Below are 27,528 nucleotides of genomic sequence, written 5' to 3'. Positions count from 1 at the left end.
TGAGAAGTGACTTGATTGCCCTATGAAGGAAAGTGGAGAAAAGATAGCTGGAGTGACCTTCAGTGTTATAGTCAAAGGCAGACAAGAGCCAGCAGCTGAAAGGTGAAATTAGATGAATTTAACTTTGTAATAAGTTGCCATTTCCTAGCAGTGAGGGTGATTAAACACAAGGCATTTTTCCTACATGGAGAAAGTAGACTTGCTGTCACTTGGAGTATCTAAGAGAAGATTAGATGGTGTTCAAAAGGCAGGCTTTTATCTGGTTTCATCTATTCTGTGGCTTCCATCTACAGTAGCGGGGGCCAACTTTTATGGCAGATGTGCCACAAATTAGGCCTGCATCCTCCATGGGTGCATTGACACATGCAATTAATTTGAAGCAATAAACTCTGGAGCAGTTTGAGCCAGAGTAAAGTGCTCCGAGGTGCAGTAACTACATGTGCAACCAGAACAGCAGCAGTTTGACCTGGGGCAGGCCTGAGCTGGCAGGGGACACTGGGGATCATCCCCATGGCAGATGGTGGCAGTGGAGGGGCTGGCTGGGGCATGAGGGTGCTGCAAGTGCAGAGCCATGTGGCTAGGTAGTAGGCAGGAGTCTGGCCTCAGACTGGGCTAACTGGGTGCACTTTACACCTGCAGTCAGCATCTACATGTGCATTTAATCTCAGTAAATTACCCCGGTGTAAGATAGTTCTGTCTGCAACAGTACTATTTTACTGTAGCATAAATCAGTTTACTGCGGCCCAATACTGTTGTGCATGTAGACGATGCTGTATTCTGCAGCTAATTAATCTACTCTGCAGTTCAGCACATGCACAGATACAGCCCCTGAGTGCTACTCTGATCCCTTCCTGTGCTCAACCTGCTCCTTCGCTTTCTGTTCCTTGCCCTAAATGCTGCTGTGCTGCCTGTCCCCTCCTCAGTCTGTCACGTGCCCCATGCAGAGTGGCACGCAGGTTGGCCACCACTGATCTGCAGGATTATAGTGGGCCATTCTTGCCTTAGGAGCCTATGAATTTACAGGTCTACCCATGTGCAGTCCGTTTTATAGTCCTTCCTCTGTGGGGGCAGTGTTTCCAGTGGTTAAAGCACAGGACTAGGTTTGACCTGGGTTCTGTTTATGGCTCTGACATGATCACGTAGGTGACCTTGGTCATGTCTCTTACCTTTTCTGTACTTCTGTTTCCCCTCTTGCTGTTTGTCTCGTCTGTTTAGATTAGTGGCTCTCAACCTTGTTGGACTCGAGACACCCCCTAATAGCCTCAAGGCATCCCCTGCCAGACTCAAAGCCCCTCTCAGACAATGCCAACTCTTACTTTCCATTCATTTTTGCCTGTGGAAAAATAAAAGCACATTTGTATCAGTTGCAAAAAACTCAGAAAGCCCACAACCAAGAAGAATGGTTTTTTGAACACTATGGATTCCTATTTGAAATCTCGGGGTTTAACTAGTGAATTGTGTTTGCACGCCAACAGTCCTAACATTGTGTGGCTTCTCGTGGCACCCTTGAAAGGATCTCAAGGCAGCCCAGGGTGCTACGACACCCTGATTGAGAATCACTGGTTTAGCTCAGAAGCTCATTGCGGCCCAGATTGCCTCAGGTATAGTGCCAACACAAGGAAGACCTGATCTCAAGAGATGTTGCCCTAATCCAGATAAAAATGATTGTTGCTACCTTCTCACGGACCCCCATGGACCATTACAGTCATCTATAGTCATTACTTGGTTTGGGCAGTAGCCACAGTCTTGGCTAACCCCTGGGGAAATGAGATGGAGAATACCACAGCTAAAAGCATGAGCTGCTGTTCTTTGGCTCCAGCTCCCAGGGTTTTTTCGCGGGATCAGTGATGCACTAATGTTCCTGGCAGCTGGGCACGAAGGGGGCGTGATAGTTGGTGCTGAACGGTGGGTTACACGAACAAACAGGGTGTTCTCCAAACTTGCCCAGAACTGGAGCGACCACCGGGCCGACGGACATTCAGCAAAACATCACGAGAAAAAAAAAAAGCTGCTTCCTCCCCACATCGTGTGAAAAGGAACGTAGGATAATTGATGTAAAAAGCATAACGGCCCGGGCCTCCGCTAGAAGAGCGACTAATCGCCGTTGAAATCACCGTCGACCGCATCTGCTGCAGTGCTGGAACCCCCTCAACGCTGTCCGAGCAGCTGATCTGTAATTTGGGGCCAAGGAGCAAGTGCTCGGGATAGTTTTCAAGTGGTGGGACAGGGGAGAGAGAGACATGAGGCAGTGCATGGAGGGCAGAGGGTAGATGTGCAATCGCTTCTGTTAACTTTGAGGCTCTGGCTGTTGTGAAAGTATTTCCTATTTCTTGTGGACATGGGGGAGACAGTTATTACCCAATTCATTTCCCTGTCCTCAGTGTTGCCCTCAGCCCCGTGCTTCTTGCACTTTACTCAGGTGGGTTATAGCTGTGGATGGCCCAGTGGTCAGAGCTGATCGCTTACCTCTCTGGCCTCTGCTCTTCCACAGACGCCCCAAAACCATGTTACATAAAACCATGTTGTCAGAGATATGGTCGCGCCTACTTCCCATTGATCTTAGCCTGTAGGTCTTGGCTCTCCATTTGAAAAAAGGGGGCTAATAATACTTCTCTGCATCGCTGGAGTGTGTGAGAATGAAGACGGCAGAAACACGAGGTATAGAAGCACCTTTGGCAGACAGGCAAGGCAGAATTGTTTCCTCCCATTACCTTAACACAGGTAAGTTGAGATTTTTTTTCCTGATATTCAGCCAAGATTTTCCCTTTCTTAATGTCCTCCTCTGGCTTCCAGTTGTGTCCCCCATGTAAACTCGCTGCTCTTTGGCAGAAATGTATGGGCAGTTACTAGGTCTCCAGAGGATGAAGTACAGAATAGCTAGGATGTCTTGCTGCTGTCCCGGAGATGTAAGTTCAAGCCCTGCGCTGGGCTTGTGAAGCCTGCCTTGGGTGAGGCGGCTGTATCAAGGGCATGCCCCTGCAGTATAATTTTAGGGTGTCACAAGGGTATTGAGGAATGAGCTCAGCGAGGCTGAATCCTGGGAGAATTTCCTCTGCCTCTGGGACTCGTTGCCAAGAAGGGCTTGAAATGTTTACATAGGGCATTGCAGTGACGCAGACGCTGGTCTGATGTCAGTGCAAGTCTCTGGAAAGGCTTCCAGGACCTCTAATGGGCTCAGTGTCAGGCATATGCATATCAGGAGGGGTTAACCAAGGCAGCAGCGAGGGCATGGAAAGCGTAAGCGTGTGGGATTGGAAAGTGCATCGTAATGAAGCAATTGATGCTCTGCTACCACTTAATAGGGGCTTCACTGTCTGGCAGTGCTAGGGAAGCCTAACAGCCCAGCATTGTCTCCTCTGAACTGCTTGACTTTCATTTCATGCCTGACATCCTCGCTTTACCCTTGGCCCGTTCCATACAACAACTGCGAGATTGTGGTGCAAATGTCACTGGGGTGACGCTCCCGTTTCAGGAAGGTCCCCACCTGGCCTGATGCCGTCACCTCGGCGGCTGGGAATGCCCGTGTCAGCGTCTTGCATGAGACGTTTTCTCTCTGATTCTTTGGCTTCTTCCTGGCTCCTCCGGGCTTTCCTGCGTCACCGGCAGGAGAAGAAGGGACAGGCGGCATGGGCACCGTGTGCTGCATCGACCACTGCCTGCAAAGCACCCGCCCTTGCGTGCTGGCTTGGGAAGGAGGGGTAGTCGCTGGGGGTTCGACAGTGGGACAGCGTGGCTTGTACTCCAGAAAAAAAGATGAGATTGGACCATTGGGAGTCCTGAGTTCATTCCCTATCTCTCCCGGTGGCTCTCGGTGTGAGCACTTAAGCTGTTAGTTCATTGCATTGTGCCTCAGTTTACCCCCTGGACCTCAATTTGATGGAGATGCTGCACCTCACTGATTCCTGATTTCAAAGCGTTTAGAGAGCCTTGACTGAAAGGTAATATATGATGCAGTGGCATTGCTGGGTGTGCCACGGGCTCCCGCCAGTGCTGGCCTGCAGAAAGGAGCCTGGAGAGTGGGCTGTGTGTTCGTGCAGCTTGTGTCAGGCCCCCAGTGGGCATCTGCTCCACATCCCAGCTGCAGAGCCCCGCTCTTCAGTCCGGCAAGGAGAGACGGATGCCTTCAGCTCTGGTCGGGCCCTGCGGAGTCAGCCAAGTCGGCAGCTGTCACAGCCGCCCGCTGCTTTTGACTCACCGGGGCTGCAGCCGCAGAATTGAATCTGTTGCACGTCCCCGGGCGCCGGCCTGCTCATTTTCTCCGGTGCTAGCCTGGGAACAAGGACACCTCCGACCTGCCAGCTTAGCCTCTTTTCAAGCCCATTTCTCTGCGGTGAGACTGACACGTCACTCCTCCCCGCGGAGCGAGGAAAAGCGCTTTCTGCCGATTTCTGGCTTTTTGTGACTTCCTTCTCCCGCAGGTTCCCCGTCGTCTCCACCTGGTGCATCCGGGCACGTCTCCAGGCAGCTTCGCTCCCAGCTTGTGAGCACCTGGCACGACGGCCCTGCGTCTGTAGAGATGCTAATGGCAGCGTAAATCCCAGGGCAACTCCACTGGCATTTTACGCAGCCCTTTAAGCTAGCAGTCTGGAAAATGCCAACCCTCCAAGAGTTAACTTCCCGACTAAGCCGTGAGAAAGCTTTCTGCAGCAAGTTGCAGTGGCATGACTCATTCAGGGTCCTGGCAGCGTCTGAAGTGCTGGGACACCAATAGGTGTAGAGGAAATCTGGAATCTCCTGGCAGCAGCTATGACTATCTGGACAAAAGATAGATCCTAGCCGTGGCCTTACATGGCCAGAATCAAGAAACCGGCCCGTCGGCTCTAAGCAAAGCACCTGCCAGGCACTCTGCTCCGAGCCAGCCCCATGCACGCTCCCTCCTCGCTCTCGTCGTTGGTCAGTGCAGAGGCTGTTTCCAAAGCAGCCCGTTCGGCACGCTCTGCTCGGGGCAGCGTGTTTCAGGTGCCAGGGGACATCAGCCGTGCAGTCGCGCTGACGAGCTTCCTTTCTTTCGATGCCCTGCCTCATACCCAGCCCTTTGCAGAGGAAGCCTGGGCCCTTGCAAAAACGGGCAGAGCGAGTCTTCACCAGGGCACCCCAAGGGAAGACAAGGTCTAATAGTCACAAACTGCGGGAAGACTGTTTTAGACTGGACATTAGGAAAAACTTCATTATAGTCTGAATCTCCAGAGTCTGGACTAGACTCCCCCCCCCCAGAAGTGGAGCAAGCACCTGTCTTAGATACCTTCAAGACACGTTTGGGTGCTTATCTTGCTGGGGTGATGTGACCCCAGTTGACTTCCTGCCCCTTGGAGGTGAGGTCCTTTCCAGCCCTAATGTCTATGAAATCATGGCCGTCCCATCACTAGTGTAACTAGGCCGGGGCAAGGGGTGTACCCGCTCCCCTCCCTGCCAGGTGCCCTTGCTGGAGTCTGCTGCTGTGGGGGAAGCCCTGATCTGGCCCTGCCCAGGTAAAGAAGCCAGGCAGGGCAGTGCCATGCCAATCAATGTGTCTTGGGAGGGGCAAGTGGAGCAAACAGACTGGCACTTCCCTCCTGCCCCTTACCCCCACCCCAGCCTTTGCAGTGGCAGAAGGAAACCCTCCACTGCCTCCATCAGTCCAGAGGAGCTGGGCAGTGCAGGCCATACCAGTGTATTTGGAGGGGAGGTTAGTGGGGTAAGCGGAAAGGTGCTCCTGCCTCTACTGTGATCAGCATACCCTTGCCACCTCCCTGCTGCCCCGGGCACTCAATGAACTCCCGACGCTGCTGTCTCCAATGGGCCGTGTGGGGCGAGGAGTCCTGGTTGCACTGCACACTGTGCTGGTCACAGGGACACAAGCATGTCTCTGCAGAGAGGTGCTTCCCCCTTGCAACCGCCACGATTAAGCAGCTTTGTCTCAAAGATGATGCAAACAGAGGAGAAGCAGGGAAATTCATGCCAACCTGGTCCTGTCATGGGCAGGTCCTTTTCCTGTATGGCAAAGCACCTTTGACTCCCACGGGGAGTCGAAGGTCCTCAGCGCTGTGTAGGGTTGGGCCCTGAGCACGTGTATAAGCTAAGGTCAAACCTAGGGAGGAATAAATACATTCGGTCCAGACTGGGCCTCACCCCCCTAACTTTTTGCTCATTGTGGGACCCACCTAAACCCATACACAGACATGCACATGGGTGTGCGTGCACGTGCGTATCACACAAAAAGATTGCTTGAAAAAGAATTGCTAAGTTTGCACTCAAAAGTTCGGAAAAGTCAGGAATAAGTGCCTCTGACATCCTTCACTCTTGTACTAAGTGCCAGACTTCCCCTTTCGACCAGGCGCCTAAGAAACAGGAAATGTCTGCTGCAGGAAAAAGATGGCCTCAAGGGTTTGGAAAGTCCTCAAACGCTTGGAGCTTTTCCGTTCTAAAGCCTCGGGCTTGACCCACTGTTGGACTCCCTGCTAGGAGAGACGGGACCACCCTCTATCACAGCCGCAGATTAGTGTTCTCCTCTCTGAACCATTCGTGGAAAGCTGTTATGCAGAAATGTTGCATTGGCTTAAATCTTAAATCGTGGCCAGATTGGACACAGAGGGAGAAATCAGAATAACATTTGGCAAGTGTTTACAAATTGGACAACAATCACTAGGAAGGAACTCAACATACTTGAGGCCTGATTCAAAGTCCATTGCAGTCACTGGAAATGATCCCGCTGGACAACTCCCACCTCACCAGCTGGAGGGATGATGAGCGATCCTGCTGCAATGGGTCAAGTTGTTTGCAATTACTGTACATCATTGGCTTCAATGCGGATATAGCACTCAAATTTGGTGGGGCTTTTCAATCTCTCTCCCAGTTTTCTTTGCATAGAAACCCTCAGCATAGAGCTATTTCCATGAGTGGTGATTACCTAGCTGTCAATCTTTGTGATAGACACCTACACGTATTCTCCCATGCTGTCCCCTAAACTGTTCGCTGTAAGTGTCTGTGCAAATCCATTACATTATCCTCCTCTTAATCTATCTTTAAAATCCACCTACAGATATCAGTGCCTACAAGGGCCTTGGTAATGACTAGGCAGTGGGGGCCAGACTCTATTCAATCTATTCAGCAGGTAAGTGGAACTGTACACCTAAGTGCAACGCTACGGCACCCTGAGTCCCTGAAAGCCAGTTAATGCAAAAGGTGGCTAGATCCTCCTCCATGTGGCTTTTTTTGTGACCCAGTCTCAAGAGCCAGGCAATGGTGTGTTACAAAAGTAGAGGCATTAATGGATCTTCAGAGACTTGAAGAAGGTGGAAGAGAATCACACTTAGGTGCCCAAATTTATTTAAATGCCCGGTCGGTTTTTATGATGTTCTCCTATTCCACCACTCACCGTGCTTCCTGTGCGCTCCCGTGTTAGTGAGTTTATCCAAATATTGTCTCTTATCCTACTCTTCTTTTGCAGAAGCTGCAAAAGGCAAGAGCTGCCTTTTGTGCAGTGCTAAACACAACAGAGCTTCCCCTCAAGGCACTAAAGCAATATAATCACCATCCAAAACAGCCGGGCTTACAGTCATTAAAGCAGTAACATTTGGACTTGTTCTTCGTGTTTTCTTCCAGACCAAAGATGCCCTCTTCACCATCCTTCAGGACCTTCGGCCTGAGGACAACTTCAACATTATTGGGTTTTCCAACCGAATTAAGGTCTGGGAGCAGGACCGTCTGGTGTCGGTCACTCCAAATAATATAAGAGATGCCAAGAAGTACATTCATAGAATGTCACCTAGCGGAGGTAAGAGATGGAGGTATAAATGGGCTTGTTTTCTTTTATGCAGTTAATGACACCTTTCAGAAGAAAGATCTCACCAGTTTGCCCAGTGTAGTTTTCAAAGCATAGATAACATTGGCCTCGGCCTGTTGCCACTGAAGTTCCCGACGTCCCAGGGAGCAGATTTAGCCAACGTTGAATGTATTGGAAAGTGCCACTCTGCTCTCATAAGCTTCCCAACTAATCACTCCCAAAGTTTGCTCATATGGTGTTGGCTCTTGGCTCCAGCTGCTTGATAGCATTTAGAGACAGTTAAATACATATAAATACATATACTCTTGTCATTTATCCTCACAATTGCAGTGCCTGCTGCTGGGGGAATTGCTCCTGTGACTGGGATGGAAGGGGAGGTGGCGAGCGCCATGACCTCTCCAGCAAGTTGTAGTGCACAATTTTGGGAACCCCGACAATCCAATAGTCTTCTTGGGTAACCAAACTCCCCATGAAACACTCAGATCCCCGGCCAAGCCTGCTGTACAAATCCCACCCCAAATTCTTATGAAGACTTTTGAGATTTGAGTTAGCTAAAGGTTTGCAAGTGTTTTCTGTGCTTCTCCTCCCCTTAAACAATGTCCGTTCATTCTTATTGAGGGTTGGAAAACGAGCAAACAGGATGATGAGCTGCGCTGTTTGCATTGTGAACAAGAGTGTAGGAAGAGGGCGAGAGACCCACCCTGCTAAACAGTTACTAAAGGTGGGACTAGGACCAATTGAACAAAGCCATAAGAACACCACTCAACCTGCCAGCTGAGCTGCTGTTGAATAGGCTTAATTAATAACAAGCCAAAAAGAGAGGAAATGATTAACTGCACGTTGAACTCCGGAGTTCAGCAAAGCCCAGTGTACTGCTTGCCCCGTTCTGGGAGGGCACTGCTTTGTTTGGCTTCTTGGGTGGAAGCAGATATTGGTGGGGGGTGAGAGGTGGGGGCAATTCCTCCTTGGGACGTGGGTGTGAGGAGGTGCACCCATCCACTCGCACACTAAAGCAGACAAGTCTTTGCCTGAAAAACAATTTGGGAGGGGGAGGATTGGCTTCGGGGTTCAGTTGCACCTTTGCTAGATTGCTGCTTGAAAGGACAGTATCAAAGCTACAAGGGTTGCTTTTTCACTGCTTTTAGGAATGTGTATGAACATCTGAGTGTGGCATTTGAATGCCAGAGATTTGCCAGTGTTTGGCTCTCGCGACACGATTTGACCTGTTATAAGGAGGTTCTGGGTTTAGAGTCCCAACTCCTAATTTGCAAAAAAGAGATTGAGGAATTTGGTTTTCAGGCCATATTCTAATATCTTTTCCCTGTCTTTTCCACCCCCCTTTATCTCTTTTTTTTTAAGTTCATACATGTTGTACATGATCGTAGACATATCCGCTGAAACAGAGACAAGCCTCCTGTTACAGCACACTCCCCTGCGGGACGCTCACCCGGCTGCTATGCCTGGGTCCCGATACACCAGACCCATCCACTTAAGTTTCCTGACACTGAATGAGCTCCAGTGCGCTCTTCTTTTCTCTTGGCTTTTGTGGCGCACAAATTTACTGTGTGACCTTTCACAGAAATGGGACCTCAGGTATAGCTGTCCGACATCTCCAAGATCAATGCTCCTTTGCTCCCATTCACCTCTGCTGTTTAAGCACACGCTTTTCCAGAGCTCCAACCTAGAGGACATCTGGGGTTCCCATTGACTTCTCCAAGGACTTGTGATAGTTGAAGTACGTAGCGCAAAGGCTACAAAACCCGTCGCTTTTTACTTCAGCTACCACAAGAGATATACAAAGCCAAGTAATACAGCTTAACCACCTGTATGCTCATTTTCCTTATCGTTCTTGAGTATTATGAAGACCCAGTTCAGAATTCTTCACGGAGTCCCAAGTGACCATTTGTTGCGTCATGAGAATATGCCATTTATGGGGCCAGAACCCCTTTATTGGGTCAAACCCCAACCCGAGAACTGCCATTGACTGGGTCAGACCATGGGTCCATTTGTCTGTATCCCGTGTCACACGGTGGCAGAGGGTGGATGCTGAAAGGGAGAGGGGACAGGGGTTTTTCCACACTGTTCCTCTCTCACTTGCAACCTCCATCATTGAGTTTTTTCCTTTTACTTCTACAACTATGTCCTTCTTCCTCGTTTCCTCCCACCCCCACAGTTTAAAAGGATTAGGAAAGGATTCCACCCTGAATTTTTTTAAGGCAAATGCTACCATTGGGCTTTTTTGTTCTCCTGTTTGCAGATTTTTGCCTCTCACTTATCTTCTTCCCTTCCAAACTGCATAAATCCTGTTCTCCCAGGTCGCACGTCCTTAGCATAGCCATTGTCCAGGGAAAGCCTGGTCATTGAGGCTAATGGCATCTTTAACTTTTTTCTCCAGTGACCCAACCATTTCATAAAATGAACCTGAAGTCATTGCCCGATTCCCCAAATCTGCCAGGAGGGGCTGTAACAGCTGAACCTACTTACAGACACAGTCCCCCTGTTTCTCTGAGTAGCCATGTGCAGTGCATTTAGATAGGAGAATAAGCTAATGTCTCTGGTGCATCCCCAGGTACTGATATTAATGGTGCTCTCCAGACGGGTTCGAAGTTGCTGAATGATTACATCGCTCAGAACGACATCGATGCCAGAAGCGTCTCCCTGATCATCTTCCTGACGGATGGGAGGCCCACAGTGGGGGAGACCCAGTCCTCCAAGATCCTCAGCAACACCAAGGAAGCCATCCGCAACAAGTTCTGCCTCTTCACCATCGGCATCGGCAATGACGTTGACTACAAGCTGCTGGAGAGGATGGCGCTGGAGAACTGCGGCATGATGCGGCGCATCCAGGAAGATGAGGATGCCGCTGCCCAGCTGAAAGGGTTGGTTCTGGGGGCATCGCCTCTTTCAGGCCTGGTTTGGGGAAGAAGAAACCTTGATAGATCCAGAGTTGAGACCAGCTGCAGATGTTGCATTTGGGATTGGGGCCTTTTCTTATAATGAAAGGTTAAGCAAAATGAGGGGCCAGCCCAGTACTCAAATAGCTCCAAACTGTGGGACTCCTGGTTTGGCTGTGGGTGAGAAGAGCCATCCGGGTAAGACGCAGGGGTCTGGGTGCAGATGACGGGCCCCGTGGGCACCCTTAGTCCTTCTCACAAGGTACATCACACCACAGTGCAACCTCAGTGCCCTTCAGAAGAATGCTTTTGTTTAAATGATTTGTATTGAGACATTGCATCTCTCTAGCTGCGGGGCTGGAGAAATGGGAGTCTCAGGCAGAAGTGCAGAAAGAAGGATGCGCGACCCATTTTGTTTACCACGTTAAGGCGCCCAGGCCTGACAAGCGTCTGCTTATTGTGGAAAACATGGGATATTTTGTTCAGACCCACATATTTTCAATCTGGAAAATCTCCCTGTTAAAACGATCTTTGGGGGAGGTCCCATTTCAAGCGCAAGGACAGCACATGTGTAAAAATGGGCAGGTTTCTATGCAAGTACCTTGCTGAGAGCACTAATTTCTGGGCAATGTGACTTTGTTTCAGGTTCTATGATGAAGTCGGGACGCCTCTTCTCTCCAATATTCGAGTTGATTACCCCAAGGACAGCGTGGAGCAGGTCACCCAGAGCTTCTTCCCCAACTACTTCAATGGGTCCGAAATCGTCGTTGCTGGCAAAGTCATCAACCACACCTCGGACCTCTTCCACGTGGAGGTGACGGCCAGCAACAGCAACAAGTACATCCTCCTGAAGACTGATGTGAACATAGACGTCCCGAGTAGGAACGACATCAGGGGCATCCCTGGCCTGGATAATGGGAAAGGGGATCAGAATTACATTGAAAGGGCCTGGAGCTACCTCACCATCAAGGAGCTGCTGACCTCCTGGCTGAAGAGCGATGACAGCGCAGAGAAGGAGCGTTTGATGGAGAGGGCCAAGTCGTTGGCTCTGACCTACAACTTTGTCACCCCTTTCACTCGCTTGAAGATGAAGGAGTTTGAGCTTCAGTCGGAAGGACCGGAGCAGGATTATGCCCATCCTCCTACAGAGGGCACTGGGGAAAGAGTGCAGGGTTTGCAAGGACACAAGGCCCTGCCAGGTACAAAAAAAAAATCATGCTGACAGCATTGGAGGGGAACGTGCTTTAAAAATAGACACTTCCGCAGAATTGATTGCATGAATAGAGGAAGCCTTAAAGAAGAAAGTGTGTGTGTGTTGGGGGGGGGGGTGGCTTTTCATGGCACTAAGCTTGCTACTGATGTGCCATTTGACCTTGGGCATGTCACATGCCGTTTGACCTTGGGCGATTTCTCTGACCAGTGTTTTGGGAACGGTGCTGTAATGTCTGCTGTTTCTAACACATGACTCTGGCTGCGTTCTCTTCCCCAGCTCTCAGCGCGCCCAAGCAACAAGAAAAACAAAGAATCAGGATCTCCAAAACTTCAGGTGAGTGTCTGTTTCCCCATCCCATCTACTTTTGCAACTGGAGATAAAAAATAGCTGAGGTACAGAGGCCTCCATTGTGCATCCCTGTGGCATGTACCCTCCTGTAGCAAATCAGCTAGGATTCAATTTATCCCATTAAAACAGGGTCACTTTGAAGGAAGAGAAAGGGGAGAGAGGACAGGGACGTACTCAGAGCTAGAGAGAGGGCCAGCAATGAAGCAAGGCAGAGTGCTATCTTACGTGAACATTTTTATAGTCATGATATATAAGAACTGTGCTTCGGGCCACGGGTCCGTCTAACCCAATATGCATAGTGGTAAAGAGTGGATGCTAAAGGGAAGTGTATTTATATATGACTTATCCAGGCTGATCTGGCCCCTGCTCTTCTCCCCACAATAGTTTAACGAAAGCCAGTTTGTTTTAGAAGCCATAAGAAATGTGTCTCGATTTTAGAGTTGGTTGCAATAAAGTGATTTTCCAAGCAATTCTGCTGACATTTCAGAAACGCCTCCCCATAACCCTCCCCCTCTGCATTTATGTTGTTTTCTAAGTTTTTGCATCTTTTTATTTTCATCCCACTCTACTCAGCATCCCTTTACTACTTACCAACTGGTTCAAGCCAAGACTGGATTTGAGTTCAACAAGGTACCGAGGAAAATTAGACCTGGCTCAGACATTTATGGCTCAGGCCAATCTCCAAATGTCCCTTGTCTGCTGAATGGTCCCAGATGAGTCAGCCACTGAGCTGAAAATCTACTTGAAGCATCAAATTAATGCAGAGGGACAGAAAGGCTTTATAGTCTTGGTTATTGTTCTCTGTGCCAAATATTGAAGCTAAACATTGGGCTGGTGGAAATTTTTTCATTTGGGTTGCTTATGGATGGAAAACTGGGTTTTCAACTAAACACTTGTTTTTTCAAAAAGCACCTGCTTTCTCCATAAAAAGAGGCAAAACGGGAATGCTCAGTTTTCATCTGAAAACCAAAAGAAGTCTATTCTGCCTTTGTCCGTTGGTGCTGCCTTGGTCCCTCCTCACAGTCAAATCCACGTGCTAAATAATTGCAGGTCCCTACTTCCCACTAGGATGTCCAGCCAAACCTTTCCTCCATATGCTGTAGCACTCACTGTTCATTGCCTTCTCAGTCGGAGGGGATTTCAGTGCACGGTGGGAGATGTAGTCCAGCTATGGAGTCCAGCCTGCACATAAAATGAGAACAGGAGGCACGCAAACTACAGCTCCCTTGAGGAGGATCATTTCAGGGTCGAAGTACTTGGATTCCCATTTGAAATGTTTCATTTTTCACTTTTGTTTTTCACCCCAAACTCAATGTTTTTGGTGGAAACAAGAAAAACATACTTTCTACGCCAACCCCTTAAAATATAACGTGACGTGTACATGCGCCCTAAGATATCAATAGACTAGGGAGACAGTGGTCCTGGTGCTCTTTGCAAAGCGTTTTGTGAAATTCCCTACTTGAATTCTTCTGTTTGCAGCTTTCCCTCACACCTCTTCTCCCTTTTGTGTCTTCTCAGCGGACGGGGACCCTCACTTTGTCATCGATTTCCCCTACAGCAAGCTAGCGGTCTGCTTCAATATCGATGGGCAACCTGGGGACATTCTCCGACTGGTGTCTGACCACAAAGAGTCTGGTAAGATAATAGGGAATCCCGCTGCCGCTACCCTGCTGGTGCCCTGAGGAAAGCTTGGCAGCAGTCCTGTAGGTAGGTTGTTTAGCAATGAGATGCCTGATGAGCTGGACTTAAAATGAGCCTGCAAAGGAAGGAGGCTTTACTGCCCTTTTGCAGATGGCGTGTGTCATGTGTGTGCAGTCCCAGCGGCTGCTTGTGGAACCCAAGGGTCCTAAATATTGTCTCCGAATGTTGCCCAGTTGAAGGTTTCCTGCGAAGGAAACCACAGTGGCAACTACTTCATGCCTGATGGAGGATGCAGCAGATTGCAGCTACCCCATGTATTTAATACAGAAGTGAGGGCCAGGGAAACAGAGTCCCCACATCCAGCTTGATCTGAATTTGAAGGATGGCCAGTCGAACCATGTATAGTGTGTAGGCTGCACTTGACTGCTCCTCAAGCCATTAAACAAACAGCCATTTCATTTTCAGCTTGCGAACATGTGAAACTTTGTATGAGCCAGCACCCCTGCCCACTAGAGATTATGCGAGGGATTTGTCCTTCCTTTGCACCCTCAGTGGATTGCGCTGATTCAGCTTCTGCAGCCCACTGGTTGCAACCCTCCCTGCAATTGAAAGAGCCCTTGAGATCCAAAGGATCAGAGTCTGCTCCACTTATTAGCATTCAAGTGCACACTATTTACTTAGCTTTCAGCAGAGTCCCCCCCAAGCTGCAATGAAAAAAACCACCAAAACATCGAGCAATTTATTTTAATGAAGGATCAGTAATAATTGCACTCAAACAGCTTTGCTTCCAACTAGGAATGCCTCAAGGAAGGTGAAAACCAAAATGATTAGGCATCTGCTTTGGAGAGATCAGGATGGGCGCCGCCTGCCCCAGGTTCTCATCTGATCTGGGATTCGGAAGTGGGGCGGTTTGTAAGAGGATTATTACTAAGCAGGAAAGCTGCGGAGCAAGAATTCAAAAAATATAGAAAAGTCTGGGGGTGGGGAAACCCCCCCGAGAGAGTTGGAGAGCTGTTCTGTGTTATGCTGGTAGCAGTGGTCCCAGCTCCATCCCTGTCTGCCTTCCCCCGTTATTTAATATAAAATCAACTTCCTGGCAATGAGCCCACTACCTTCCCCCAGACTGTGTTTTGCTGCTGTTTGCCTGCTCTTGCGGATCAAATTGAGTGAATTGGAAGGAAAACACAGTTCCCTTTGTTACAGGAAATGGCCTGTTTGGAGAAAGGACCCGAGTTGCCACTGCGATGATGGGATAGGGAGTTTTCCACTCTGTGACGAGGGCTTGGAGGGAGCCCAGGGTAGTCATGATCCTCTGTTGTTATCATCGGGTGGTTGGTAGGAAATGAGTTCTGGTTTTGAAGCCAGTTTTGAATTGAAAGGCAGCCAGGGTGACCAGAACTGATGCTCTTGCTGGCAAACTCTAGGCCAAGAACGGTCTTAATGAGCTCTGCGCAGAGGCAGTATCGCTCTCCAAGCCAGCCTCTCCGGTGCAAACACTGAGGCTCAGTGGAAGGAGAGTGGTTTCTGAAACCCATCAGTGAGCGTATTGGAGGTGCCCTAGGGCGTAGATGGGGAAAGCATGCAAATCTCTGACCACCTCCATGACTTTAGCGCCGGTGATCTAAGTCCGAACAAAGTAGCCCCATGAGAGGTGGTTTTGAGGCCACTCAGAAATGAGGTTCCTGTGACATATAAAGCAGGGCAGCAGCCCAGAGTTATTCATATGCTCTGGTTTCAGACTGATGGTTCTGGTTTCCTTAAAGGTGTAACCGTGAACGGGCAATTAATTGGAGCCCCGGCTCCTCCCAGCGGCCACAAGAAACAACGGACTTACTTTAGCACCATCACTATCCTCAGCAATAAGCCAGAGAGATCCTACCTAGAGATTACACCCACCAAAGTCATTCTGGATGATGGGGAAAGACTCATCCTGCCATGTGACCGGAGCGCCGTTGTGGGGAGCAGCGGCCTGGAAGTGTCCGTCGCGGCCAATTCCAACGTCACGGTGATGATAGGAGGCACCATCAGCTTCATCATCCTGATTCATCAGTACAAGAATCCTGCCCCTTATCAAAGGGACCACCTGGGATTCTACATTTCTAACAGCAAAGGGCTCTCCACCCGCTCCCACGGGCTGCTAGGTGGGTGACATGCTCTCTCTGGCTCCGTCCTTTGTTGGCAAATGCATTATTTGTATGGGGGAAATGGCTATTTCAAAGGGGGCTGAGGGAAAGATGCAGGATCTGGCAGCTTGAGGGGTTCAGCTGAGAGGTGGCACTCCCTCTTAGGCCCAGTGAACTCCAACTCCTACTCCTCCGGGGGCTAGACCCAAAAAGGACCATAGCGATCACAGGGTTGAGGATTTCAATGCACGTGGCCTTCACAAGTGGAATTTAGGACCCAGGGCTTATCTCTCTGTCCCATGTGTGGGGAGAAATAGCAATTAGGACTCATGGTAGAGTTGGTATTTTTTATTAGACCAACTAGATTTTTGCAAAAGTATAAAATTAAAAAAAAATGTATTTTAATATTTTTTTGCAAACAACCAGTTGGTCTAATAAAAGCTATCACCTCTACTGTGAGTCCTGATTGCTTTTGCCTCTAGACCAGCAGTTCCTAATTGGTGGTACGGGTACCATCAGTGGTACTCGGACAACCTATCAGTGGCCCGCGTTAACAGAGTTATTATAATTACTGTACATGCCAAAAATTTGCTGGTGGTACTTAAAGTTGAACTGAAACTTTGCTGGTGGTACTTGGGGTTGTATCATTTTAAATTGGTGGTGTGCGATCTGTCAGACTTTGGGAACTGCTGGTCTAGATCAATGTGGCTACAAGCTGGATACCTGGGGAGAAATAGCCCTTAAATCCCAACCACCTTTAAGGCACAGGCATTGAATTCAGGGCCATGGGGAGTGCCACCAGCCACCAGTGCACTGTGAGTGGTAGCTGATCTACTCGGTGTGCTCGGAGAGCAGGTGCCACCGTGGGCCCCTCGGGGAAGGAATAGGCAGAGGAAAACCCCTAGCTTCTGCATCCCAGGCAGGCTTAGGGCTGAACCGCTCAGCCCTGGGAAGGTGACAAAATGCTGCTGGATGTGCACGATCAGCACAACTTGGAAACCGAGGCACCTCTGGGATCAGACAGCAGCTCACCAGAGGCAATCAGGTTTGCAACTTTGAATTTAGGGAGCATTTAAAATCCCACTTCAGGCATCTAAGACCCTTTTTTGGGGCTCTGATATGAAGGTGCCTACTCCAGATCATACCTGCAGGCTTTTCCAGGGCAGGAAATGGAGACCCAGGGCTCCCAGGTTGCAGGGAGCATCCTCGGCGCTCTCTCTCTGACAGCCACGTGCATTGCCTTTCCAGAGGCTTTGCCCACAGGTGGGAATCTGAGGTTTACTAGTTCTAGCAGCTCGGGGAGTTTTCCTTTGGCTCAAGTGGCAGAGGCCTGTGCGTTTGGAAATAAAGCAGCATTGTGGTCCCTGTTGTCTCATCCCCCAGCCCCGCTGCCAGGTTTGTGAGTTTTGCAAGAGAAAAGGAGAATGTAGATCCTTCCTAGCGTCATACTGGTGTTTAAAAAAAATAGAATAAAGGTGGACACTATTGAAAAGAAAAAATCAGGCACCAAGCAGCCACTTCAGTAAGTAAATTGAACCTTTCCTTGCAGGTCAATTCTTGTACCATGAGGTTAAACTTGTCCAGGACCCTCCAGGCAGAAGTGCTCAGCTGCTCAGTCAGAACCAAACAGAAGAGCCTAAGCCAGGCCCTGGGAATATGCTGATGGTGAAAGGTCGCCTGGTTCCTGTCGTGCAGAAGCAGAGGAAGATCTACAACGGTCAGCAGGAAGTTGACTGTTGGTTTGCCAAGAACAATGCAGACAAGCTGATTGATGGGGTCTATAAGGATTATCTCGCTTCTCATCCTTTCGATACAGGAACTGGCGTTGGGATGAGTCGCCAACCGTAAGGGCGGATCGCACCGATTGCACCAGCGCGTGTAGCATCGTTTGCCCTGCAAGAGCCTCTCGCGCTGGGTGGGGTTTTTTTTTCTTGGTGCTCAAGCTTTTCCCTTTGGAAATCTGCTGCCTCTCTTCTGTGCTGGAAGAACGTGGTTTGAGTCCTGGGAACATGGGGTGAGGCTTTGCACGGAAGGAGGCCAGCACTTTCCTGGTGGGCAGGGCTGGAGGGGGAAGAAGGGAGCGGGTATTGTTGAGTTCAACAGTGCAGAGAGAAGCTGGGGTAGAGATATATAAACCCCCCCTGCGGTGCTGTGCAATATCCACCAGCGGATGGCTCATCGCACACAGCTAGGCACAACTTGTAGAGGACCGTGCTTGAGGTGGGATAAGACAAAGTGATCTCATTGACTGTGGAAATGATCTGGAGGACCACTCGAGTCAGCCGTTGATGCTTTTGGGTAAGGGGCAGGAGCATGTGTTGGAAGAAACCCAGGGGCAGCAAAGGGTTAACAAGCCAAGCAGCTGCATTGCGGCCTTGCTTTCTTGGCCATCACTACTGGGTTTGGGTTTGTTGGGAAGGATGAAATTCTATCCCGGGGGAGCTCAAGCAGAGCACACCCTTGCGTGGCTTATCGCTGTCAGACCGCAGCCGTGCTCCGGACGGTAACTCCATCCAAACCAATGACGGTGACGGCGTAAGCCCCATCTCTCGTAGCACCTTGGCTAAGCAGTCCTTCAGCTTTGGTTTTAAAGCCATGTTCTTTCCTTCCTCCAAAAAGCTCCTGCATGGGCATCCAACACACAGCTCATCTGCTTCATTACAGTACTGGGCACCACCTCTATTTAATGGAAAAGTTTTAAGCTCTCTGGACAATAGGAATCCAATGACCAGAGCGTGTGTCCTCACTCCTGTATTTACAGAGACTTCTCTAGCAACCGTTACAGTCAGCACTCCTTGGGAAAGAAAGCAGCTCAAAGGGTGGAGGGGCGAACCATGATCTTCATTTCTAATCCCCAAATGCCTATCCTTCAAACACTCCTCACCTCCTCTTCTGCACAGACGAGGCAGTTTGGAAGGCAAGGTTATGAATCAGGCCAGACACCCCCGCTGCAGGTGCCTGAAAGCACAGGGAGCCAGTCCAAAGGACTAGCTTGAGATCTATTTTAAAATATGAAGCATCATTTAATAAAGCTGCACATCAGCCACCAGGGAGATCTTTTACTAGTAAAATGCTGCCAGAGATGAGTCCAGCAATTAGAGACATATTTGTGCAGGAGGCCAAAGCTGAGCTAATGGATTCTCTCTTTCTGGGGCTCAAAAAGGGAAGGGAGCATGCATGGAAGCATCTTTTAAAACAGCCAAATAGTTGTCATCTGGAAAGAGAGCACTGAAGAACAGCTTTGAGATTTAGCAACACAGGCGCACTCGTTGCTGGTCTTTTTGCTCACCATGTATTTTGTAGGAAAAGTCACCACATTCTGGCATCTACAGCATCCTTCGGCTGCAAGATCTACCATTGATCCTGTGCTGTGCAGGTGCATTTAAGCTTTGCATTTTGGTGAATTTTCATACTCGTTACAGGAAAACAGGCCTGGCTCTGATTAAAAATTTCCTAAGATCAAGCTCAGCCAGGGTACCTCAAGTGCCAAGAGTTTGCGCCAAAGTTAGTGCTTTGCAACAAAAGCAGAATTCACAGCCTTAGGCACAGAAACAATCTTCTCCAGGGAGCTGGTTGCAACCCAGGCAGACTTTTGAGTGCTGCCTCCCACCCTAATCCTCAAGCCAGGATTGCCACATAAGCTACCATAAATCTGACACTTGTGACCAGTATCTATTTTGGGGAAAAAACAAAACAAAACCCTGCTGTTTGACTGGTGGGAGGCCTGGGCATGGGCTAAGGTAGGGACCTCCTGCAAGTTGACCCAACAACATAAGCTGAGAGTCCTGCAGCAGGTACACGGAGGGAGCATATTGAAGGGAACAGGAAACTGTGCTGGTTAAATTGGTTTCTGCCCTGAAAAGGTGGCAGGAATACATAGGCTGCTTTACATCCACTTGGAGTTGGTTGTCTGGGTACTGATGAAGCTGCCGAAAGAACACCCCCAAGGGACTCGGGCACTTTTGCCATGTTCCCACTCCCCACCCTGGTTCAACTCCTTAGGGAGAAAGCTTGGTCTTCCAACACTGCCAGCCTGTAGGAAACACACGGTCCATTGAGGGCAGCATTTTTATGGTAGCTGTAGATTTTTTTTTTTATTCTGGGTTACAATGCGCTCCTCTATACACACAAGTTCCCAGGCACAGAAAGGGACTTGTATTCTCAGTGAAATACAGCTTCACTCCATGCAGCAGCCATGAGGGCACCTTGGTGCTCTGGGTAACATGGGTCCACTTATCCATTTTCATAATAAATATTTTACAGTGAACACAGAGGTAAAGTTTTTATTTGGTGTAGAAGCAGCACAAGTCTGGCTGCAGGCCTGTTTCACACGACTTAGGCAGGAGACAGAATAGATTAAGGTCTAGGTCATGTGGCAGACCAGCTGCACACCCCCTCCTCCCCAGACAGACCCATAGATCACCAATAATGAACACTAAGCCAGAGGGATCCTGGTGGAAATGTGCTTAGAAAAAACCAAATGCCATCCTCTAGCAGCATCTTTAAGTGCAGAGTCTAGTCCACAGGTATATAAAACACATCCTGCAAAACACCATCTTCTCTTCCTCAAGGGGACATTCATTCTCTAGTCTACACAGTCTTGCATTTCATTCACTACAAGATCCGAGCCGGCTGCCTCAGTGGATTGAACACTAAGATGGGTCGTAAGTTGTTCTGCCTGGTGAAGGATGTGCAGGGGAGTATTTTTTTTTTGTGCAGGGGTGGAGTGGGAGAAAATGAGTTAAATAAAAGAGCTCTAGGTGTTTAAGCATTAGTGGACAAGGCTGTGTAGCAACTCTAGATTTCTCTGAAGGAGAATAAAGGCTCTTATAACAGGACTTGGGTAAAAACTACTATGCCCTTTAAGGGGAGGTATTTTCTTATTAAGCTTTAAAAGCTTCTAAAGGGAGGTACAAACTTGACACCACAGGATGGTGAGTAGCTTGTGCCCTATCCCAAGTCCTTATTCTTCAGGAGGTTTCCCTGTATTATGTAGCTAGAGGGAGCCCTGAGCAGCTCTCCATCCTCTATTTTTTCCTTCTTTTAAAAAAAAGTGGGAGAAATCCCAAGGGGGTGTTGCTGACCATGGCAGTGACACTTGAAATGAGATTAAGCACTGGTATGCAGCACATCTACATTTTCCTGCAAGTATTTGCACACCGTGGGCAAAGTCAAGGGAAAGGAGTACATGCAAGCATCCAGTATGCCTATAGGGTGTTTTTCTAAAGAATAAAGTGCATCGAGGGGTCCAACTTCTGCTGCTCCATAAAATTCTCAACTAGCAGCATAAAAATGCATCTTGCAAGAAGTCTTGCTGCAGGTCGCTCTTGCAGCCCAAAAAAATTTAGCTTCCACTCAACTTGTGCACTGTCATACAATGTACAAGTTGTATAGGGGAAACAGCTTGATGCACTTCATTGCGTGTCATATAAAATAGTAATACACCATGCCAGGCTGCTGGGACATGGTTTGGTTTTTCTCCAGGATGAGCTCTTCCAAACTGCTATTTTGACCACCCAGATTAAGATGAACCCAAACCCCTGCAACATCTAGACCTCACAGTTTTGGCACAACTCTGGTCTGAACACAGTTTTTGACTCAGCCGTGTGCACCTTTGTGGAAGGGATCACATACTGCAATTGGCACCTTTAGTCTCCGATGTTTGTAAACCACGACATTTTGAACCGCACATGGTCCTGACTTTTCATGACTTGGCCTTAAAAGGTTCATTTAAAAAGAGGGAGGGGTAGCAAGTTTGGGCTTGCACTTCAAAATCCTCAGTAGAGACACCTTAAGACCTCCAGTAAGTCATATGGAGCTGTCTGGTATCCAGCAAAAAAATCATTAGGCACTGGTAAGAGCACAGCATTTTAGGAGGATCAAGGAGGGTACTCCAACCCCCCCCAAAAACAACCACACCCCAATCTCCCATTGACTCCAGAGTCTTCCTTAGGAGTGCTGGTATTTTAGTTGAAAAACCAGGCCCCAAACACCCCTCAGTAGAGCAAGCAGCAGCTTGTTCCCCCTCAGCCTCTCCCCTGGTGTGCAGTGCAGCATTTACTCAAAGCCACATCTGCTGTTGCGTTTCTGTTCAAGGCGGCACATCAAGGGAGCGCACTTGAAGCTGAAGGTAGCAAAGCCTGGGAAGATCCTTCAGGTCCTCGCTGGAAGTCCCTTCTGGTCTCAGCGAGACACAAAAAGCCCTCTCTCCTGAACAGATGAGCAGGTTTTTAAGGTATCACTCTCCCCCTCGCACCCCCTCCAAAACACATCACTTGCTCCAGGGACTTCTGATTTTTCTGAATAAAAAAGCCGAGAGCCAAGACCAACCTCACAATGACTCCAGTTCAGCCATGACACTGTGGGACAAGCTGCAAGTCAGTGGAAGACGGGGATTAAGAAAATGGACCTAGTTTACTGATGTCAGGCCCTCAAAGCGCAGTTAAGTACAAGAATGCTCCAACCATAAAGCAATTTCAAAAATCAGGCTTTTATTACCATCCGTATAAAACAGTAAAAAGAAAAACCAAACAGACACCCATGTCATTCACTGGTCAAAATCAGCCTTATCCCCAAAAAGGACATTTAAATACATTTTTGCAGAGTCAAGTCATGTCAACTATCTGTGCATATAAAAAGTGGCCCAGTAGAGCTAATACAAGATAAAGACATCTTCTTATAAAAAGATTGAGCTTTCCTTTATGCCTCAGTCCTGACAAACTATAAACCAGCTGGCCAGCCAGAGAAATGCAAACTATTAATTCTACCCTTGCTGTGCTTGGGAGACAAATACACGTGCCGGCACTGTGTATATGCAGTGCCAGCCACCATGCCAGGCAGCAAGGCGGCAGAATGTACAAATACATCATTGGGGAAAAAAAAGTAACTTCTCAAAGGGTCCATCGGGGTAGTGTTAGTGTATGGTCTCCATTCACGGGTACAAGAGACTATCATGCCTACCCAGCCCTCCGGCAGGAGTTCAACAACAGCTTTCACTATTTTCTTCATTGGCACTTTCTCCATTTCACTCTATTTTCAGCTGGTTTAAATGACCACCTGGTAGCCTGCCTGCCTCACTTTCGGCTTGGTCCCCTGGAGTCTTGAGATGTCCCGGTCGCTTTCAGGATGGTCAAAATCCAAGTCTGCGGAAAGCAACACCTGCAGAGACGAGAATGAACAGAGAGGCTGTTGACCAAGGACTCGTGCTTCATGGCTACACAGCTGGTTTATAGCTGGAGATGCATCACACCAAATGCCTTTTAAACTGGGCATACCATAGGCAGCATCTCCTAAAAGACAGCTCACTGGAGGATAAAAAGATTCAGTGACCAGAGCCACCCTCACTTTGAGCCTTGTATCACTTGATCTTGGGGCAAAGCCTGAGTTTAATCCCTGCTCAGTGCATTCTTTCCAGCTAGAGCTGGGCATCCATCCGGTCTATGAAGTGCAGTGCCATGCCATGCAGAGATAGTCAAGCCGGTTCAAATACAGGAAGCAAAATAGCCACGGTTAGTACAGCACTCCAGACTGGTTAGCTTTGCCAGATCACCTGGCCTGCACTGATGCAGCTCTCCTTTGTTCAGATCTAGCTTGGATACCTCTGCATAGCACTTGGTTGGCCATCCGTAGACACCCTCTTAGCTCCTGCAAGGGGTAGTTGCAATCCAGTGGCATTTGCAGCTTAAAAGTGGAAGGAGTTAAAGCTAAAAGGCAGACTGGATCAGTTCAACAGAAGCAGTGTGTCAGCTAGACAGCTTACATAATCAGTCACCAACCACCCACTGAGAGCCAGAAACAAGAAGAACAAGCACCACTTACTAAAGACGAAAACCACTTCTTACCCAGCTTTACCGAAAGCCTCCCATTTCTGCATTGGCCACATCTTACCCTGCTTAGCTTTAGATAGCAAACAAGAGACTCCAGCCCCTGTGTTTGATACGTATTGCCATATTTTCTTGCCCCCAAAATTGGGTGCATACATTAAGCAGGGAAGCTGATTTTCATCCTAACACAGACACCATGTGCTTGGACTCCAGCTCCACAGTGCAGTAGCCATGGCCTCAGTATTCAGACAGCCGAGGGAATGAATAGACTTAATGGTGCATTGTTCTTCATTCCAGATGCGTTAACAACGGTCTACCCTTCTAACCGTCTTGCTGTTCCACTAACCAAACTTGACTCTCTTTTAGCTGTATGCTATCAGCTCCTGATCCATCTCCTATTTCACAGCTTTAGAGACTCTTTAGCTCTTTTGGAAAGATCAGAGATCCACTCATGGAGACCAGTCTTTAGCAGCAGCGAAGGTTTCAGAGAGGACAAGTCATCTGAAGGCTAGGTTTTACACCCGCTCTATGCCACCATAACTCCACTAAGGAAGAAGTCTTTTTTTTTTTTTGAAAGGCTAAATGAAGAAAAAGGTGCATGTTATATTCAGAGGTATATTGCATATGAAATGATGGTACTTCATCGTAAGGAGTTCTGACATGATGCATCGACTTCTGACATGCTTTCTTCCAAGTACCCAAGCCAAAGGAGGCCTTGCCTACATTGCTGTGTTTTGAGACACTGTTAAACATGCTGCCTGACAGTTGAGGAATAAGGCTTCTTCCTAGTCCTGGACATCAGCTATGATGGGGGGAGGCAGGGAAGGAGGGTGTGGGTCTCGTCTGTAGATATTCGAGTGCACACACATGGCAAATGTAAGGCGTGTTCTTTTGCAACCATACAGGCTGCACTTCAGGGCCAACAACCATGGCAACAGGAAGACTAAACAGGAAAAAACACAAAAAACTGCAATGAATCACTATCTTTCAAGTGATAGAGGGGCTGGAGGGAGAGGGCTCCCTTGCACAGCCAGGCCCCCCCCCGATTGCTTTTGCAAACTAAAGCATAGCTGTGTGTCCCATAAACATTATCTGGGATAGCAGTGGGAAGTAATGGTAAAAAAACCCCATTATGCACTGGAAAGTATGGAAAAAGAGTGTTTTATAATACAGCATTTCAGTGGGGACAAGTCTCCCTTGCTGTGTTGCAAAGCAGAGTGGAGCATGGCTGGGGGCTAGGGAACTTGAAAGCAAATGACTGGTTAGGTCAGGTGTCATGTCACAAAAAGCTGTCCCCTTCCAGAAGGGAAAGCATCAATTTGCACACAGCTAGAGAGGTATGTTGGAGGCCAGCCCCAAGACTCTCCAGGCATCCTTCTTTACTGGTTGGGATGCTAGTTCAGAGGGTCCTCACCATCCCAGCCTGGTTTTGGGAACTGCACTGCTATAATTGCAGCATCTTGACATCTACCTCACAGAGTTGCTGGCCTGCTCCTGGAGGGCTCAAGCTAGCCTGGGCTTGAAGTCCCCAACCATCCACTCTGCAGCAACGTTTCAGACAGACACCTGTGCAGAGTCATTCCCTTTGGCAGACTCCTGGAAAGGCAACTTTCTCCCACCACTGAAAATCTTGGAGCATCACGGTGCCAAGAGCCATGGGACAGGTCCCCAAACACACATGGTACATGTAAAGAGCTGCATTATCTCCCCTACTGAAGGAGATTTAAGAGGAGGATGTATAGTACAGATTCACAGAAGTTTAGGGCTGGAAGGGACCTTGTCATCCATCAGGAATGGTCTAGGACAGGAGGTGTCCATCACAAACAGGATGAACTGATCAGGTGCAGCAGAAGACTTACCATAATGGACCTAGAGCACAAGGCAACAACACCGCCCCAGTACTCCCCCAGGCCCTTCGATTTCCATCAGCAGGCTGGATCCCAATCCAAGAACCATGCCTTTAATAGATCACCATCTCACAAGAATGGAGAATATCAAGGTGTAATATGGGCCATAAATAATCAGAATATAGCTGAGAGGTTAGACCACGATGCAAATGAAAACAGCTACCTTAGATTTTGTTCTCTAGTCTGTCAGCCCAGTTAGCCCTTTTTTTTTTTTTGTATCAAGTAAAGTTAGCAGCTCATTCATTCTCCTTCTCCATCCCAGTTGGGTCTGAAATACCCTTGTGAAGTTCATTAGGACCCTGACTCTGTGTTATTAATAGAAACCTGGCATAAGTCAGCACGTGGAAAGCTATGGGAGGGGTGATGAGACTGGTTCAGATGCACAAGCCAGAAGAGTTGTGGTAGCCACATGGTCCATTAGACTTATGGCGTGATCCCTCATCAGCCCCAACATTAACCAATGAAACAACACCCAGAGGCATATTCAAGGGTCATTTGAGGAAAAAAAAAAAGAAGAAAGGACTTCCTGCACAGACAGTTTGAAAGGAGTGCAAAAGCAAGGTCAGATGGGTATGTACTTTCAGCTTAGTTCTTTAGTCTGCCACATGCCCCTGGGTACAGCCACCAACACAGCAAGATCAAATGAACATTAAAAAGGGCTTTTTAAAAAAAAAAAAAAAAATTCAACTCGTTTTCATTGAAAAAAAGAGAGAACAATGGTGCCATTGATATAGTTTACGGTTTACTGGCACTTGCATAGGAGGCGGCAGAGAGATTTTAGCTGAGGGCAGAACACAGGAATCCTTCATTCAAGGATGAATGTCCCTCAAGTCTTCTGCAATTCAACGTATGCAAGGCACCAGCACGCAGCACAGCGTGTTCAGATGGGGGGGAAGGAACTTCACAAGGGACTGAAGGAAAGAGCCTGCTGGAAGCCCTTCCCAGCTGGAAGCTTTGAGTTTAAAAGACAAAACAGCACAGAAGGAAAATTCAGTTCATACCAGAGGACAAGTGTCACTCCTGGAAGTGTTCCAGGCTATAAATGCAACCCTTGCTCTTCTCCACAGCCCCACACACCATTTCTATACTCAGCAGTAGGGAAGAGGACCTGGACAGGCACAGGGTGGCTTACAGACCCCCTGGACAGCAGGACTTGGGGTCTTCCAGCAAGTCACTGCTCCCACTTCAGTAGCAGGATTGCTGGTTGGGGCTTTGCAAGCAGTCATGTTAGCCCTTTAGATGGTTTAGGTGCTTTCACTCCAGCCGTAAAGAGACTGGGCTACAGTATCTTTCGCAGGTTAAGAGCAGCAGCTCCATTTTATATATACACAAGCCCCTTCTGAGCTCAAATGCAACAGGAATGAAACCCTTCATTGTGGAGACGGAGAGAGGGGTGAAATTCAAGTAAGCCACGTAATGGGGGGTTGTTGGCGCCTTCTCTAAGACGGCCCTGATGAATGCTGATAAACTCACAGGCACTTTGTACTTGGCAGAGCTGGCCTGCGATACTCAGCATCCCCCACCCCCTCCTCAATTAGCTACCAGAAGCCAGGGTAGGAATTATCTTGGTCAAACAAGCAGCACACATGCACCACTGACTATCCATAGGGGGAGAAACCCCAACCGAATCCTAGCTCCAAAAATCTGGATACAAGATACACACTAGCCACTGCAACTATGGGCCTTGGACACATGAAATTAGCCATCTGGGTTTTTTTTTTTTTAAAAGTTAAGGAAACTGCTTGCAATGCTGCAGTTCTAAAATAATCACCAGACATGAGGCTGTGAAGAAGTTTAATGGAGAACAAAGCCAAGTA

General features: G+C 48.5%; 2 protein-coding genes across 3 annotated transcripts in view; one reads left to right on the top strand and one right to left on the bottom strand.

Annotated features, from left to right (window-relative positions):
* The window catches only part of ITIH5 (inter-alpha-trypsin inhibitor heavy chain 5), a 48,999-nt gene extending 28,843 nt beyond the window's left edge, over positions 1 to 20,156 (top strand). Inside the window, exons 8-14 of the mRNA XM_090041673.1 lie at positions 7,582 to 7,753; positions 10,332 to 10,641; positions 11,302 to 11,855; positions 12,146 to 12,202; positions 13,736 to 13,852; positions 15,622 to 15,999; positions 17,531 to 20,156. Of these exons, the coding sequence (XP_089897799.1) occupies positions 7,582 to 7,753; positions 10,332 to 10,641; positions 11,302 to 11,855; positions 12,146 to 12,202; positions 13,736 to 13,852; positions 15,622 to 15,999; positions 17,531 to 17,829 (1,887 nt within the window). The 3' untranslated portion in view covers positions 17,830 to 20,156. The remainder of the gene's footprint in view (positions 1 to 7,581; positions 7,754 to 10,331; positions 10,642 to 11,301; positions 11,856 to 12,145; positions 12,203 to 13,735; positions 13,853 to 15,621; positions 16,000 to 17,530) is intronic.
* Positions 20,157 to 20,391: 235 nt separating this feature from the next.
* Positions 20,392 to 27,528, bottom strand: part of LOC149865463 (store-operated calcium entry regulator STIMATE-like) — a 54,980-nt gene continuing 47,843 nt past the window's right edge. Inside the window, exon 8 of one of the 2 annotated variants that reach the window (XM_090041674.1) lies at positions 20,392 to 23,139. In XM_090041674.1, coding sequence (XP_089897800.1) covers positions 23,026 to 23,139 — 114 coding nt within the window. In that variant the 3' untranslated portion in view covers positions 20,392 to 23,025. The remainder of the gene's footprint in view (positions 23,140 to 27,528) is intronic. The other variant, XM_090041675.1, reaches the window with a different exon arrangement.

This window comes from Crocodylus siamensis, chromosome 4 (assembly GCF_052110815.1).
Source record: "Crocodylus siamensis isolate JL-2025a chromosome 4, ASM5211081v1, whole genome shotgun sequence".
Lineage (NCBI taxonomy): Eukaryota > Metazoa > Chordata > Crocodylia > Crocodylidae > Crocodylus > Crocodylus siamensis.
The sequence above is the reverse complement of the archived record's forward strand: the minus strand, read 5'-3'. Positions and strand labels throughout refer to the sequence as shown.